At 47.5% G+C, this 16775-nt stretch overlaps 1 protein-coding gene across 3 annotated transcripts; it reads left to right on the forward strand.

Annotated features, from left to right (window-relative positions):
* Positions 1-2155: 2155 nt before the first annotated feature.
* On the forward strand, positions 2156-16519 carry Fkbp6 (FKBP prolyl isomerase family member 6 (inactive)). 3 transcript variants are annotated; one of them, XM_041649165.1, is made up of 8 exons: positions 2156-2212; positions 2413-2530; positions 5398-5487; positions 7836-8038; positions 9162-9281; positions 13850-14044; positions 14437-14546; positions 16429-16519. In XM_041649165.1, the coding sequence occupies exons 1-8, from the start codon at positions 2156-2158 to the stop codon at positions 16517-16519; spliced, it is 984 nt and encodes a 327-aa protein (XP_041505099.1). The 3 variants fall into 3 exon arrangements, with proteins under 3 accessions (XP_041505099.1, XP_041505101.1, XP_041505100.1); XM_041649166.1 differs by lacking the exon at positions 2156-2212 and adding an exon at positions 2272-2328; XM_041649167.1 differs by lacking the exon at positions 9162-9281.
* Positions 16520-16775: the final 256 nt, after the last annotated feature.

Below are 16775 nucleotides of genomic sequence, written 5' to 3' on the forward strand. Positions count from 1 at the left end.
GTCCCCAAGGTCATCCAGAATCAGGTGGAAAGTGGGTCACACCACGAGACTGAGGCGGCAGCCTCTGCTGGGTCCTTGCTGATAACCTAGACAGGCAGATAGTGGCCTTGCCCAGGATGGGGGAGGGGCAAGCAAGCATGCCTTCTGTACTTAAGAACTCCAAATCAGAGCAGGTATGTGCTATGACAGGCATGCTTCTGAATTACCCCCTCCCCCCCCCCACACACAGAATTTTAAAGGTATTTTATTTATTAGATTTTCTCGTTTTGTAGTTAGGATGAGGTGTGTGTGTGTGTGTATGCAAAACAATGAAAAAACACACTGCTTATTCTGATTTTATTTTCATTTGAGGTGTAATAAAGTTTTGTTTATTAATACAGTGTTCTGCAGGCCAGGAGAGGGCACCATATCTCATTGTAGATGGTGGTGAGCCACCATGTGGTTGCTGGGAACGGAACTCAGGTCCTTGGAAGAGCAGCCAGTGCTCTTAACCTCTGAGCCATTGTCACGGCCACCCTCGACCCGCAAGGATGACGCGCGACACACCAGAGCTCTTCTCACTGCAGTTTATTCCAGGACTTTATTCACTTTCTCTCTCTCTTCCCCTCTCTCCCTGGGCAAACCTCTCCCAGCCCTTAAGTAGGCATGGGCTGCCAATCCCGGATTGCTAGGTGGGCACTGCCCATAGGCCCACGCATATGCAAGCAGCTGATGATCATTGCGTGATCAGGCATAAGTCAGACTTTAGCCATCTCAGGAGTTGATTATACATCTCCATCAGGTGTGATTCCACACAGCTCGCTACAAGCCATCTCCCCAGCCCCCGACATAAACAGATTTAACCTCACAGTGTGATGTAGTGATGTATATCTTACCTGTGTATGTTCACTCTCAAGTGTGTAAACTGAACAGGTAGTGAACACCTGTAATCCTGGAACTTGGGAAGTGCTGACAGTAGGCCAGAGGTTCAAATTCATCCTCAGGTACAAAAGTTCAAAGCCATCCTGGGCTTCATGAGACTGTCTCAAAAGCAAAACAAAACAGATCAAATTGTAGAGCATTTCCAGTGTCAGTCCCTTGTCCCCTGCCAGTCCAGGCTCCCAATCAAGACGGTGACTGTTCTGGAAGGGGATGAAATCCTGGGCCGGGTGAGCGTGGGAATGGTACGCTAGCTGCCTTTATTTATTTAACATCTGCTGTGTGTGCTTGCAGGCACGGGCCCCCTTATACATGGGGAGGGCAAAAGACAACCCGCAATAGTCTGTTCTCTCCTTCCGCCTGCAGGTCTTGGTTGTCAGGGTTGGTGGCAAGCATCCTGCCCACTTGGCCATCTTGCCTGGCCTCATTTGTTTCTTGTCTTGTTGGGAGCTAGAACCAGGGTCGCGAGCATGCTGCAAAAGCTCTCTATCACCAAATTACACCCCTAACTCAGTCCACTGTTTGGGAATTTGAGGCGTTGTACTCTTTGACATAAGGATCCTTTCCATAAATGTCACTAAATTACGAACTTTCAAAGTCTGAAGTCTTGGAGCCAATTGTGGTGGCGCACACACCTTGAATCCTAGCACTCCGGAGGCGGAGGCAGCCGGACAAGGCCAGCCTGGTATACAGTGAGTTCCAGGACAGCCAGGGCTACACAGAGAAACCCTGTCTTGAAAAACCAAATGAATAAATAAGTTTTTAAAGAAAAGGTGAAGTTTTGGGTCGAGGACATAGCTCAGCAGCAGAGAGCCTGCCTAGACTCCTCAGTGAAGGGCTGGACGCTTTGTTCAGAGACGGGCATCTACGTGGATGCTGTCCAGCATTGGGACACTTGTTATTACTGACCACATGCAATCCTCAGTATCACACAAAAATAAGTTATTAACAGCTAACTATTCGCCCCTGAGGCTAAAAGGCCGGTGTCGCTGTAAGTCACTAATGTGGCGATCTGTTCCACCTGTGACAAGACAGAAACCTAAAGAAAGGCTCTGAGCCTAGCCTTCGAGCCCCAATCAGGCTTTGCTCCCGCTGCTCCGTGTGTGGTGCATGCTGGGAGACGCCTCGGCGCATGCCCGCGGCGTCAATCACGTGTGTTTCTCGTGCACGGCACGCGCCCGCGCCTCACTTCCGGGCTTGTTTCCGGCGAGGTGTCTGGTGACTGTTGAGCGGCAAGATGAGCGTCTTCTCGCGCCTCAGGAACGGAATCCCGCCGTCGCGCGACGACTGCCGGGTACGGAGCGGGAGTCGGGGACCTGGGGGCACGAGCTGGGGAGCAGTCGGAGCGCGGCCATGGGTGGCAGCACCCGCGGCCCGGGAGCCCCGGAAGGAGGCGAAGTCCCTGGCCAGGTGAGGGCGGGAGCGGGACAACGCTAGCCGGGGAGGCGAGCCCGTGGCTGCCGCGCCTGAGGCCTGTGGCTTTCTCTCTTCCAGTCTCCCTACGAGCGGCTGAGCCAGCGGATGCTGGACATTTCTGGGGACCGGGGTGTGCTGAAGGACATCATCCGCGAGGGCGCCGGCGATCCCGTGACGCCCGATGCTTCCGTGCTGGGTACTTGGAGGCCACTAGGCCGCGTTTCGTCCCTGGGAAACTACGGTTTATGCAACCCCGACTGGCCTCCTAACGGTCTTGTGTAGGCTGAGGATGACCTTGAACGCCTCACACCTTTCATTCATTCATTCATTCATTCATTCATTTATCTTGGGGGGGAGCCTGTCCTGGAACTCAGTCTGTCACCAGGCTGGCCTCGAACTCACAGAGATCCGCCTGCCTCTGCCTCCCGAGTGCTGGGATTAATGGCGTGCGCCACCACCGCCCGGCATTGCTGACACTTGTCTCTGTGTTGAAATTAGGGGTGGGCAGGACTTCATTTTATGTGGTGCCAGAGACAGAGCCCAGGGCCTTGCGCATGCTAGGCAAACCACCGCCAGCTGAGTTCCCATCCCCAGCCCTGCTGTTTACCTATGTTGTTTTGTTTTGTTCCTGAAACATGGGCACAAAAATAGCGCAGACCGAATTCCAACCTCCTGTGTAGCAGAGGATGACCCTGAAGTTCCGATCCTTCCCCTACATCCCAGGTGTTGGCATCACAACCGTGTACACCTGTCTTCCTGGTTGGTTTAGAGCATTCACTTGTAACAAGGAACCAAACTGAAGCCACTGTGGATCGAACTTCCGTTTTGAGTAAGGGTTAAATAAAATTTAAGTTGCCAAGATCTCTCCAGACCTGGCTGGGTAACTGACGTCCTGGTTGGCAAGGTGAGACATGAGTGGTGGGCAGGGAGTAAACCCGCCAATGAGAATACGGTCAGTGTGCCACAGAACAGATGTTCCTAGGACAGACCCCTATCCCTGGATCCTGATTGGTGGACAAACGCAGCTGTAATTTGGCACAGATGTTTGTGCTCTTCAGGCTTAAAAGCTCTAACATTCTGGCTGGGGGCCGCGGGTCAGCTGCAGTCTGTTCTATGGCCCTGACTGCTCAGCAGTGGCTTGATTACAATACATTTCTGTTTTCTGCATTGACTTGGTGTGTGAGTTGTGTTGGTTCCAAATGGACTTCATGACACCTTGTTTCAAGGTGCTGGGGACTGAACCTAGAACCTAGGTGTCTTCAGGTAATTGGTCGCATCTTTCCAAACTACGGCATTTTAAAGGACTGGATGTGCTTCTCTTTTTTTTTTTTTTTTTTTTTTGTTTGTTTTTGTTTTTTCGAGACAGGGTTTCTATGTGGCTTTGGAGCCTGTCCTGGAACTAGCTCTCTAGACCAGGCTGGTCTCGAACTCACAGAGATCCGCCTACCTCTGCCTCCCGAGTGCTGGGATTAAAGGCGTGCGCCACCATCGCCCGGCTTGGATGTGCTTCTCTTGAATGGAGAAGGTTTGCTCTTTGAGAAACAGTCTCAAAATCCTATGTAGCCAAAGATGACTAGAACTTCTGATCCTCCTGCCTCTACTCCCCAACTGTTGAGATTGTTCATTTATGCCACCATGCCTGGTCTATATGGTGCTGGGGATGGAACTCTGGGCCTCATACATGCTAGTCAAACATTCTACCAACTGAGCTACACCCCCAGCCTTTGTTTTATTGTTTGTTTGTTTGTTTTTGGTTTGTGGAGACAGGGTTTCTCTAAGTAGCTTTGGAACCTGTACTAGAACTCACTCTGTAGACCAGACTGGCTTTGAACTCACAGAGATCCACCTGCCTCTACCTCCCGAGTGCTTGGATTATTAGGCCTGTGCCACTATCACCCGGCCTTTGTTTTGTTTTTTGTTAGTTTTTTTTTAATTTATTTATTTATTAAGGATTTCTGCCTCGTCCCCACAACCGCTTCCCATTTCCCTCTCCCTCCCCCGATCAAGTCCCCCTCCCTCATCTGCTCGAAGAGCAATCAGGGTTCCCTGACCTGTGGGAAGCCCAAGGACTGCCCACCTCTATCCAGGTCTCGTAAGGTGTGCATTCAAACTGCCTAGGCTCCCACAAAGCCAGTACGTGCAGTAGGGTCAAAAACCCACTGCAATTGTTCTTGAATTCTCAGTATTCCTCATTGTCTGCTATGTTCAGCTAGTCCGGATTTATCCCATGCTTTTTCAGACCTAGGCCAGCTGGCCTTGGTTAGTTTGTTTTTGAGACAGGGTCTCACTCTGTAGCCCTGGCTGGCCTGTAGCTCCATATGTAGACCAGGACATATATAGACCAGGCTAAGTTTAAACTCAGAAATCCACCTGTCTCTGCCTCATCACTGGGGTTAAAGGCATGTGCCACCAAGCCCAGTCTTTTTTTTTTTTTTCAAATATAGGATCTATATTCCAGGCCAGCCTTAAACTGGCACTCTGCCTGCCTTAGCTTCTGCAGATCTGGGATGACAAATGGCTGCTACCCTTGCCTGCCTCAGGGTTTTAAGAAGTAAAGCATGAGGCCAGGCGGTGGTGGTGCAGGCCTTTAATCCCAGCACTCGGGAGGCAGAGGCAGGCGGATCTCTGCGAGTTCGAGGCCAGCCTAGTCTACAAGAGCTAGTTCCAGGACAGGAACCAAAAAGCTACGGAGAGACCCTGTCTCGAAAATCAAAAAAAAAAAAAAAGAAGTAAAGCATGTTCCTGATCTCCCCTTTATGCCACTGTGAACAGTGAGCTGAGATTCATCAGGAGAGCCCTTGAACCTCAGGACTGAGAGAGATTCAGAATACCACAAGAGCTTTCCTGTGGATCTGGGCGCCGGGCAGTTGAAACTCATTTAATTCTTCTTTTATCCTAGACAAGGACTCCTGTGTCGGGGGCTCCTATCTCTGCTTCCCAAGTGCTGGGGTTATAGACATAACCCTGCTAATTGCTGTGTTTCCCTGTGGTATTGACGTGATGGTTCTGGGGATGTCTTTGTAATGTTTTCCTTGCACTTGTGCTTTTCTCCCTCTGCCCTAGTGAAATATTCTGGGTACCTGGAGCACATGGACAAGCCTTTCGATTCTAACTACTTCAGGAAAGCACCTCGACTGATGAAACTTGGGGAAGGTAAGGTCATCTGGGGCCTCTAGGCAAACAAAGACATGACGTGTTTTAGGATTGTCACAATATTCAGGGTTTTTTTAATTTTTTTACATACCAATCCAGTTCCCCTCTGTTCCCACTCTGCTCCTCCCATCTTCCCCCACCTGCTCCTCAGAGGGTAAGGTCTCCCCTGAGAAGTCAACTAAGTTTGTCCCATCACCTCACTGAGGCAGGATCAAGGCCCTCCCCTCATCCGCTATGCCTAGGCTGAGTTAGGTATCTCTCTATAGAGAATGGGCTCCACAGTTAGTTCATGCATTATGGTTAGATCCTGGTCCCACTGCCAGTGGCTCTTCATACTGCCCAAGCCACACCATTGTCACCTGCATTCAGAGAACCTAGTTCAGTCCTACGCAGGTTCCCCAGTTGTCAGTCCAGAGTCAGTGAGCTCCTACTAGCTCAGCTCAGGTCTTGACTCCTTTAAGAACAGGTTCTTTTTTTTTTTTTTTTTTTGGTTTTTCGAGACAGAGTTTCTCTGTGATTTTGGAGCCTGTCCTGGAACTAGCTCTTGTAGACCAGGCTGGTCTCGAACTCACAGAGATCCGCCTGCCTCTGCCTCCCGAGTGCTGGGATTAAAGGCGTGCGCCACCACCGCCCGGCAAGAACAGGTTCTTACAGTTGGTAGCTGATGTTAGTTTTCAGGGAGGCACCCAGGTTATATGTCACTTCTTCTTGGGACTTTATTTCTGAGTGATAGCCTAGATGGCAAAGTTATCTATCTTGGCATCTAAGTTACCCATTGGGAATTTTTTTCTAGTCTTGATTTTTTAAATTTTATGCATATGTTGTCCACATGTGTGTATGTATCCAGTGCCTGCAGAGGCCAGAAGAGGGTGCCAAGTCTACTAGAACTGGAACTGGAGTTAGGTGGTTTTGAGCCACCATATAGTTACTTGGAACCAAACCCAATAAGTAAGTGCTCTAACTGCTTAGGCATCTCTCCAGCTACAGGGCATCTTTTAAGACAGAATCTCACTGTACAGCCCACACTGACCTTGAATTCAAAAGCCTCTTGCCCCAGCGCTGAGTGAGAAAATGATAAACATGCACCTGGATCCACTGGGCACTTTTCCTTGTGCATTTATCAAATAAATGTAGTGAATACTTAACTCCCCAGCATGTGTGGTGAAATTGTAGGATCTGGGAGGATGGCTCAGTCAGTGAAGTGCTTGCCGTACAAGCATGAGGACCTGTTTTCCATCCCACAGAACCCACATTTAAAAAAACAAAACAAGCCGGGCGGTGGTGGTGCATGCCTTTAATCCCGGCACTCGGGAGGCAGAGGCAGGCGGATCTCTGGGAGTTCGAGGCCAGCCTGGTCTACAAGAGCTAGTTCCGGGACAGGCACCAAAGCTACAGAGAAACCCTGTCTCGAAAAAAAAAAAAAAAAGACCAAATGTGATAGTGTATGCTTATAATCTCAGTGTAGAGAGGCAGGCAGAAACAGATGGATCCTTGGGGCTCTCTGGCCAATCAGCCTAGCCTATGTACCAGACTCCAGGACAGTGAGAGATCCTGGCAAGGTGGATGCCACCTGAGGAGTGTGACCTAGGATTGTCCTCTAGCATCCACATGCACGCACGTGTAATACACAACAACACACACAGATCTCAGGCCATACCCAGATGATGAGAACCCTGTCCTTGTGCATGTTACCAGGGTGGGGGAGGTTGGCCTTTAATCCAGAAACTAACTTCATAGAATTGAATGAAATATGGAGCTTTGGGGAATGTTCTTGGTCTGCTTAATGAAATTATAATTACTTTCCTTCTGGCAGGGCCACATGCACTACACAGAAAAGAAGGCTTGAGACGAGAGTCCTGAGGTTTGAATAAGATCTCAACTAGGGGAGTGGAGAGATAGATGCCTCTAAAGTTAAGAATACTGACTGCTTTTCCAGCCGACTAGGTTCAATTTACAGCACCCACATGATGGCTTACAACCATCTGTAACTCCAGTTCTTGGAGATCTGATGCCCTCTTCTGGTCTCTGAGGGCATTACATGAATGTGGTACATATAGGCAAAACATACATAAACATAAAGGAAAAAATCTTGAAGAATTTCAGTTAAAGTAGACCACAGACATTGAGGGAAGAGAGCTTCGAAGAAAGAACAGAGTATGTGATAGAGATGGAACCTGTGAAAGATGGCATTTGGAGAAAGCAGGACAGCAGAAACAAGACCAGGCATTGAGTTGGGGTACCTGTGCAAAAGACTTGGATTGGCACATACACTTGGAGTAGGGAGAAACTGGTGACTTTGAATGGGATGCGGGGTGAGCATCATTTGAGTTCTCTGTCCTTTCTTCCAGATATTACACTCTGGGGCATGGAGCTGGGCCTTCTAAGCATGCGCAGAGGGGAGCTGGCCAGGTTCCTGTTCAAGCCAACCTATGCTTATGGCACCCTGGGGTGCCCGCCCCTCATCCCTCCAAATGCCACTGTCCTGTTTGAGATTGAGCTGATTGACTTCCTTGATTCTGCTGAGTCAGACAAGTTTTGTGCACTCTCAGCTGTAAGTTCAATACCTCAGATTTTCCAGTACTTTCTAAAGGGGGAGGGATCGGATTGTATTTGGATATTTCTGTCAGATTGCCTGTCCCAGGTTCCATCCATGCCTCCCACACAGTGGTATCTTCTCAAGTCTGTCCAAGGTAAAACAAAGACTGTAAGGTATAGATTGGTTCTGTATTAGCTGTTTGCTATTTTAGTGGCCCTTTGCTTAGTTCTCACTATAAGGTGGTAACTGCTTTTCAGGAAGTTAGGCCCTGGTAGCTTTAATGAAGGTGATTGAGGCTTGGAGATATAATTCAGTGATAGAGTTCTTGCCTAGAGTGACAACATTAACAAACCCTAGGTTTCATCGCCAGGACCATAAAAACAAGCTAGAGAATTGGTGCCTCCCTTGAGAACTGAAAGAGGCTTTTACTAGATAATTACGACATGAGGTGCAAACTAAGACAATCTCAGGATACTGGGTATAGAGTCACAATCCTTACAACCCAAGTCTTGGTTCCTATGCAGTCCTTCACTCCCAGCCCATAGAAGCACAGTGTATAATCCCATCAACAATCACATGCGTGTCTCTATGATGTTGTCATCTACCGACTGCATGTGTGGTGGTATCTGTGCATTCATTCCAGATTTTGCTTCTCCATTTGATTGGGTCTTCTACACTACATTAAAGCTGTCAGTACCTCAGTTTGTGTGTCTCACCTTGCCCACATCTTTCCACAGAGTAAATGGTCCTGTACTTAACCTGGGTTCTAATTTGGGACTCTGGATAGGATTTTGCAGGAGGTTCTGATAGGAATCCAGGATAGCAGCATGAGCATATAGAACCACAGGGACCTGAACCAACCAGGAAGTGCCAAAGTTTTCTGAGCTTGGCAGACTCCCTCAGGTTCTATGGATGCTTCTGCTTCTGGGGGAATCTGAGGAGGATCACAGCAGCCACTGACACCCGCACTGCTCTGTAGGTGGGCCTGTTCCAGCATCCACATGTGTGGCCTCTGCACACATAGGGGACTAAACAGAGTTTATGGTCCTAGAGGGAAATTTTGATGAATGTAGCACGACTGCCGTTGTGCCACTGGGGCTTCTTGCTCCATGTCACTGCTCTTGTCTTTGGTCTTCAGGAGCAGCAAGAACAGTTTCCACTTCAGAAGGTTCTCAAGGTAGCAGCAACTGAGAGGGAGTTTGGCAACTATCTTTTCCGCCAGAACCGCTTCTGTGATGCCAAAGTGAGATACAAGCGGGTAAGAATCCTCTGGAAGTGTATGGTCCGGAAAACTTTCATCTTTAAAAATTTTACGTGGATGGGTGTGCAATCTGCATGTCTGTCTGTCCACTACATGCGTGCCTGCTGACTACAGGGCCAGAAGAGGACATCTGATCCCTAAGAATTGATTTTAGGAACTGGAGTTGCAGACAGTTTGAGCCACCATGTGGTGCTGGGAATCTAACCTAAATCTTCTGGAAGAGCAGCCAATATTCCTAACCTCTGAGCCATCTCTCCAGCTCCAGGAAACTTAAGAGCTAATCTTCATCTCTTTGCTATTCTTCATGGGCATCTGCTAATAAAATCATAGTAAGCCAGGCAGTGTTGGTGCACGCCTTTAATCCCAGCACTCAGGAGGCAGAGGCAGGCGGATCCCTGAGTATGAGGCCTGTAGTATGAGCAGCGGGCTGGCGTTCCTGTCACCCAGCTCCCGGCTGCCTGCTAGCTTATGCCCTGAAATAACAACACACAAACTGTATTCATTTAAACACTGCCTGGCCCATTATATCTAGCCTCTTCTTGGCTAACTCTCATATCTTGACTAACCCATTTCTAATAATTTGTATAGCACCACAAGGTGGTGTCTTACCGGGAAAGATTCTAGTGTATGTCCATCTTGGGCTGGAGCTTCATTGCGTCTGTCTGAGGCGTCTTACTTCACTTCCTTCTACCCAGCATTCTGTTCTGTCTACTCCACCCACCTAAGGGCTGACCTATCAAATGGGCCAAGGCAGTTTCTTTATTAACCAATGAAATTAACTCCTCCATCAGAGACCAGCCTGGTCTACAGAGTGATTTCCAGGACAGCCAGGGCTACACAGAGAAACTCTTGTCTCAGTTAAAAAAAAGAAAAAAGAAAGATCACATTAAGATGGGCCTGGTTGTTCATTCCTATAATCCCAGCACCCAGGAAGCTAAGGCAAGAGGATTATAAATTCCAGGCCAGCCTGGTTTATTAGCTAAACCCTGTCTCAACAAACTAAAAAAGGGACTTGGGAGATAGTTCAATGAGTAAGAGTGTTTGCTTTATAAGCATGAAGATCTGTGTTGAAATCCCAGTAGCTATATAAAATACTCGGCATGGATGGTGTAACAGAGAAGAGTATTTACTGCTCTTACAGAAGACCAGAGTTTGGTTCCCAGCATCCATATGGCTCACAGCTGCTTGTAACTCTAGTTCAGGGAATCCCATACCCCCTTCTGACCTCTGTGGGTTTCTTCACCCACATGATATATGTAAGTTTACATGGGTTTGCATACTTACACATAAAGGATATTTTTAAAGCCAAGTATGGCCACATGTGTACTGCAATCCCAGTATTGAGGGAGGCAGAGACAAGAAGATTACTGAGACTTGAAACCTAGCTCCAAGTTCAGTGAGAGATCTTGTCTAAAGGAATAAGGTAGAGTAGTGGTTCTCCATATGCCTAAAGCTATGACCCTTAATACAGTTCTTTATGTTGTGGTGACCCCTCCAATCATAAAATTATTTTTGTTGCAACTTCATAACTGCAATTTTCTACTGTTATGAATCATAATGTAAATATCTGTGCTTTCCAATGGTCTTTGGCGACTGCTGTCAAAGGGTCCTTCGACCCCCACCCCCAAAGGGGTCTCAACCACAGGTTGAGAACTGTTGAGGTAGAGTGATATAGCAGGACACTTGACATTGTCCTGTGGCCTCCTAATGGCCACACCAACGTACCCACGCATGTACATACACCATATACATTATACACAGAGAAAATTCTTGTGCTAGAAGGAAATGACAGGGGGAGTAGGGACTGGGTGATGTGAGGTGATGTTCTCTATGTTGATCTTTTTTCCTTTTGTTTTCCAAGACAAGGTCACTGTCTAGCCCAAACTGACCTCAAGTTTATGGTAATCCTAACTCAGCCTCCCAAGTGCTGAAGTTATAGGTATAAGATACAAACTTGGCTCTGTATGTTGATTCTTTTTTTGTTTGTATGTCTGTTTGAGAAAGAGTCTCACTGTGCACTCTTGGCTGGACAGAACTTGTTTTGTAGACTAGGTTGTCCTTGAACTCACAGAGATACACCTGCCTCTGCCTTCCAAGTGCTGGGATGAAAGGTATGCACTCCATGTCTGGCCTGTGTGTTGATCATGATGTTTTCCTGGGTATATTTGAATTATGAAAGTTCATTAAGCTGTGAACTTTTTTCTTACCCATGTGTTTATGTATTTTAATTTGGTATTTCAAGAAGTACCTTCCTGGGGAGGTGGGAAAATAGCTCAGTAAAGTGCTGAAAGCAAGCATTACAGTCTTTGTCCTGAGAACCCATACTTAAAAATAAAGAAAAAAGCCAGGTTTGGTAGTGCCTACTTGTAATCCCAGAATGGGCAAGACAGAGGCAGCAATTCCTGGGACTCCCTGGCCAACTAGTCTGATCCACTAGGCAAGGTTCAGGCCAGTAAGAGACTGTCTGAAAAAACAAGGTGAATGGCTCCTGAGGTGTGTACCTGAGGTCATCTTCCGGTCTCCACATGCACTTGCATGTACATATGCCCATAGGTATGTGTGCACTTGTGCACATAAACATGCATACATATAAGTATAAAAAATCCCTATTACTGCTCCAAAAAGTTTATTTTAAAAAATCCTCATCCCAGCATCACTACCACCACCAGTTGTAGCTGATTTTTTTCCATCGTGTTTGCCATCTACAGGATTTTCTGTCCCTCTTACCATAGAGACTGGTGTCACTCTGTGGCTGTTTAGGTTTCAAGCTACCTTGCGAGCTGTGTGATAAGCAGAAGTGGGACAGAGGCCTGGCTCTCTGCTGTGGAAACAGTACTAGTCCACACACCCATTAGCAGCACTCCCATTTGCCCATTCCAGAGTCAGTACTCTTTGTTGTTCCATTTCTCCAGAAAACAGACCTCCTGGGCTGGGGATTCAGCTCAGTTAGTGAATCGACATTCATGAAACCCTGGGTTTCAACTTCAGAATTGCATAAACCAGGTATAATCCCTGGTTGGAGACAGGAGGATGAGAAGTTGAAGCTAGGTCTGGAGACATGGCTCAGCAGTTAAGAGTGCAGAAGGCTTGGATTTTGTTCCCAGCATTCCCATTTGGCAGCTCCAAAGGATATGTTATCTGTCTTCACTACCACCTGCATCCATGTGCATATACCCACAGACAACACCCAGATACACATGCATACACGTAATTAAAAACAAGAAATTGAAGGTCATCCTTTGCTACGTAGTGCGTTTGAGACCCAGCGTGGACTATATGAGACCTTTATCTCAAAAATTAAAAAAAGGGGGGGCTAGCATGGTGGTACATACCTTAGCCCCAGTATTTAGAAGACAGAAGCAGGCAGATTTCTGTGAGGTCAAGGCAAGCCTGGTCTACAGGTTGAGTTTTCCATGACTACCAGGGCTATATTAAAAAAAAAAAAAAACCCGGTCTCAAGCTGGGCAGTGGTGGCACATGCCTTTAATCCCAGCACTCGCGAGGCAGAGAGAGACAGGCAGATCTCTGTGAGTTCAAGGCCAGCCTGGTCTACAAGAGCTAGTTCCAGAGACAGGCTCCAAAGCCACAGAGAAACCCTGTCTTAAAAAAAAAAAAACCCTGTCTCAAAAAGCAGGGATGGGGTGCTGAAGGATGGTTCAGCAAATTAGAGCACTTCTGCTCTTACAGAGGACCCAAGTCATGGCATCTATATAGTGACTCACTACCATCTGTAACTCATAAATAAAACTCCAGGGAATATGATGCCTTCTCCTGATCTCTGGGTACCAGGCACACATGTAATGCACATAAATACAGCAAACTATCCATACATAAAATAAAAAAATGCATAAAAAAGAAACCAGGTGTGGTGACGCACACCTTTAACCCAGTAGACAGAAGGCAGAATCAGGCAGATCTCTGTGAGTTTGAGGCCAGCCTAGTCTACAGAGTGAGTTTCAAGACAGCCAGGGCTATAGAGAGAGATACATTCTCAAAACTATGTCTGTTTTTTAACTGTGTTTATGTTTCTGTGTGGGGAATGTGTGCATGTAAAAGTGCTGTGGCTAACGGAGCTGGGCTTACACACAGTTGTGAGCCACCTGATGTGGGTGCCAGAAATCTAGCTAGTCCTTGGCTCATGTTGGATATACTGTCCTTATTACTTTTGAGGCAAAAGAATAGAGGACACATGTTGTCTGCCTCACTCAGGTTTACATGCCTTTTGTTAGAAACCTTCAAACTGGACTAGAGAGCTGGTTCAGTGGTCAGGAGCATATATTGCTCTTGCAGAGGACCTGAGTTCAGTTCCCAGCATCCACATTAGGAAGCACAGGATTACATGTAACTCCAGCTCCAGGAAGATCTAACACCCTCTTCTGACCTCCACAGGCACTGTATTCACATGCACACATCCTATCCCACACATATAAAAAGAAGCCTCCTGACTTTAATAACCTTGTTTCCTGACAGCTAGATGAATTTCTTCCTTTAGGTCATAGTTCTGTGTGATTTTTAAGGACATAAGACGGTCCCTCCTTACCCTTTGTCTTCCCTCCTCTCCTCAGGCCTTGCTGCTGCTTCACCGACGCTTGGCAATCTGTGAGGAGCAGCACCTAGTGGAGCCTGCTGAGCTTCTGGTCCTCCTTAACCTGTCCTTTGTGTATCTGAAGCTAGACCGACCTGCCATGGCCCTGCGCTATGGGGAGCAGGCTCTGCTCATTGACCAAAGGAACGCCAAGGCTCTCTTCCGGTGTGGACAGGTGAGTTGAGGGTAAGTGCCCGAGAGAAGGAAGCGGGGAGAGGGGCTGGAGTAATAACTCAGTCAATAAAGGACTTGCCAGGTATGCCAGCCTGGGAGCCTGAGTTCATTCTCCAGAGCCCAGGGGGCTAGATCCCCTCACTGGGGAGGCAGAGACAGGTAGGTCCCTAGAGATTTCTGGCTAGTCAGCCTAGATGAATTGGGAGTCCTGGATCCCAGAGGAATACCTTATCTTGAAAATAACGTGTGCTGCTCCCTAGAAGGAAGCCAGGTTGACCTGTGGTCTCCATCCACATGTGCACTTACGCACTCCTACACAGAGCAGTCGGTCTCACTTGGGCCACTACCACAAATGCTAATCTCTTAATCTAATGCCCTGTTCCTTCCTCACAGGCTTGCCTCCTTCTAACTGAGTACGAGCAGGCCCGGGATTTTCTAGTGCGAGCTCAGAAGGAGCAGCCCTGTAACCATGACATCAATAATGAGCTGAAGAAACTGTCCAGGTGAGAGCCGGGGGCAGGAGTGTGACCAGAGGTACAGTGAGAGGTAGCTGTAAGAGTTCTAGTCCAACCATCTGGATAGAGGACAGGCTAAGAATGTTGTCCCAAACTGGCTCAGAGGCAGCCACCCCACCTGCATGCTCATTGATCTGTACTGGCTGTTCCTTAGCGGGGAAGAAGCTTCACTTCTGAGCATTTCCCTCCTTCCTGTTGTACCACCCTGCAGATGAGCCCTTCTTAGAGAAGTGAGTCTTCACAACCCCTTTGTGTATATTTATATGTGTAGGCCAGAAAGCAACCTTGAGTGTTATGCTGGGGTCCAGCAGTTAGACTGGACTGGTGGCTAGTCTCAAAGATCCTCCTGTCTGACCCTGCCCCCACCCCCACTGACACCCCATGCTGGAATTACAGACACGCTCTACTCACTGGGTCTGATTTTTTAACATGGTGCTGAGCACTTTACCAACTGAGCTATTTCTGTAGTCCCCCATGTGACCTTAAAAGGGTGTTGTACAAACCAAGTATGGTGGTCCACTCTAGTAGTCCTAGAACTTGAGATCCTGAGGCAAGAAGATCTCAAATGCCGACCTTCTAGGATATAATTAATAAGTCACTCAAAAACCAAAGGACTGGTGAGGAGACTCAGCAGTTAAAAGTTCTTGGCATTCTGATCCTAGGACCTACATAGTAGAAGGAAAGAATTGACTACAAGTTATCCTCTGACCTCCATACATGGTTTGTACATGTACACGCTAAATAAATGTACAAAAAGATCTCCCACGATAAAGTCTTGAAATCAGCACTCAGGAACCAGACAGGTGGGTCTCTGAGTTTAAGACTACCCTGTCTACAGAGTGAGTTCCAGGACAGCTAGAGCTTTACAAACTTTGCCACAAAAAAAATTAATATTTTAAAAAACTATACTTAAGGCCAAGTGGTGGTGGCGCATGCCTTTAATCCCAGCACTTGGGAGACAGAGGCAGGTGGATCTCTTCGAGTTCAAGGCCAGTCTGTGTGACTGGCCTCCCATGTGCTGCAGATAAAGGCATGTGCCACCTTGCCCAGCAGACAGCCACCATTTTTAACATGTATTTTCTGCCTTGGTGAGGGTCTCTCCTTAACCTTAAACATTTTATCACCATTGCTGAAGTTTTTAAGGTTTATGCATCATTTCTTTTTTTTTCTTCTTAAGATATATTTATTATGTATATAGTGTTCTTCCTGCATGTATCCCTGCAGGCCTGAAGAGGGCATCAGATCGCATTACAGATGGTTGTGAGCCACCATGTGGTTGCTGGGAATTGAACTCAGGACCTCTGGAAGAGCAACCAGTGCTCATAACCTCTGAGCTATCTCTCCAGCTCCGTGTGTATCATTTTTATTTGAATGCAGCCACTATGCTGCTGTTCTCTTTGGGTTTCCCAGGAGCTCCTGTCTGGTATGGAAAAGACTCCTCTCAGGTTAGATACTGAATTATGGGGGGAAGCTGACCTTTCCTTAGCAAGAACATCTCAAAATGACTCAGAAGTCACTTAGTGCAAGAAGTAATTTGGCAAGACTTGGCTTGAGCCCACTGACAGTGACTTCTGCCTTCCCAGCTGTTGTCTTTCCAAATGAGGGCCTCGTGTCTAGGACCATCCTTAGTGAGCTTAGCCTTGCCTGTCTCTGCCTGTCCACAGTGTCATCCCCATTGGCTGCTGTCCAAAGTTGACTTTTCTTAAAAAAATTTTTTGAGACAGGGTTTCTCTGTAGCTTTGGGATTAAAGGCATGCACCACTACCACCTGACCTCCAATGCAGACTTTTAAGTGTCTCTGTTACCAGAGAATTCCAGCCACCAGATGTCACCTCCTGCAAACCTACAAAGCTTGTCTTTCTTTCCACAGCCACTACAGGAACTACGTGGACAGAGAGAAAGAGATGTGTCACCGCATGTTTGCTCCCTGTGGGGGCGGCTCCTCAGTGGGAGGAAACTGAAGGTACAGGACTGAGCATGCATGAGGGAATTCAGAGTTCTGTCCATTGGGGAAGATGTCCTCCTCAGCTAGTCTTGGTGACCAGTGGTTATCTCCACTGAGGACAGCATACCACAAAATAACACTGTTGGGGCCTTTCCACAGAGTGGGTCACTGAGGGAGGAAGACTTGGAGGTTACAGTCATATTTGACATGTCCTGAAACTTCCCGTTCAAAAGACTTTTTTCATGGTTTGTAAAATTAAACTCTCTTTAAAG

The sequence above is a fragment of the Microtus oregoni genome, unplaced genomic scaffold (genome assembly GCF_018167655.1).
Source record: "Microtus oregoni isolate MIOR12 unplaced genomic scaffold, Mior012 000003F_ref0000135, whole genome shotgun sequence".
Classification (NCBI taxonomy): Eukaryota; Metazoa; Chordata; class Mammalia; order Rodentia; family Cricetidae; genus Microtus; species Microtus oregoni.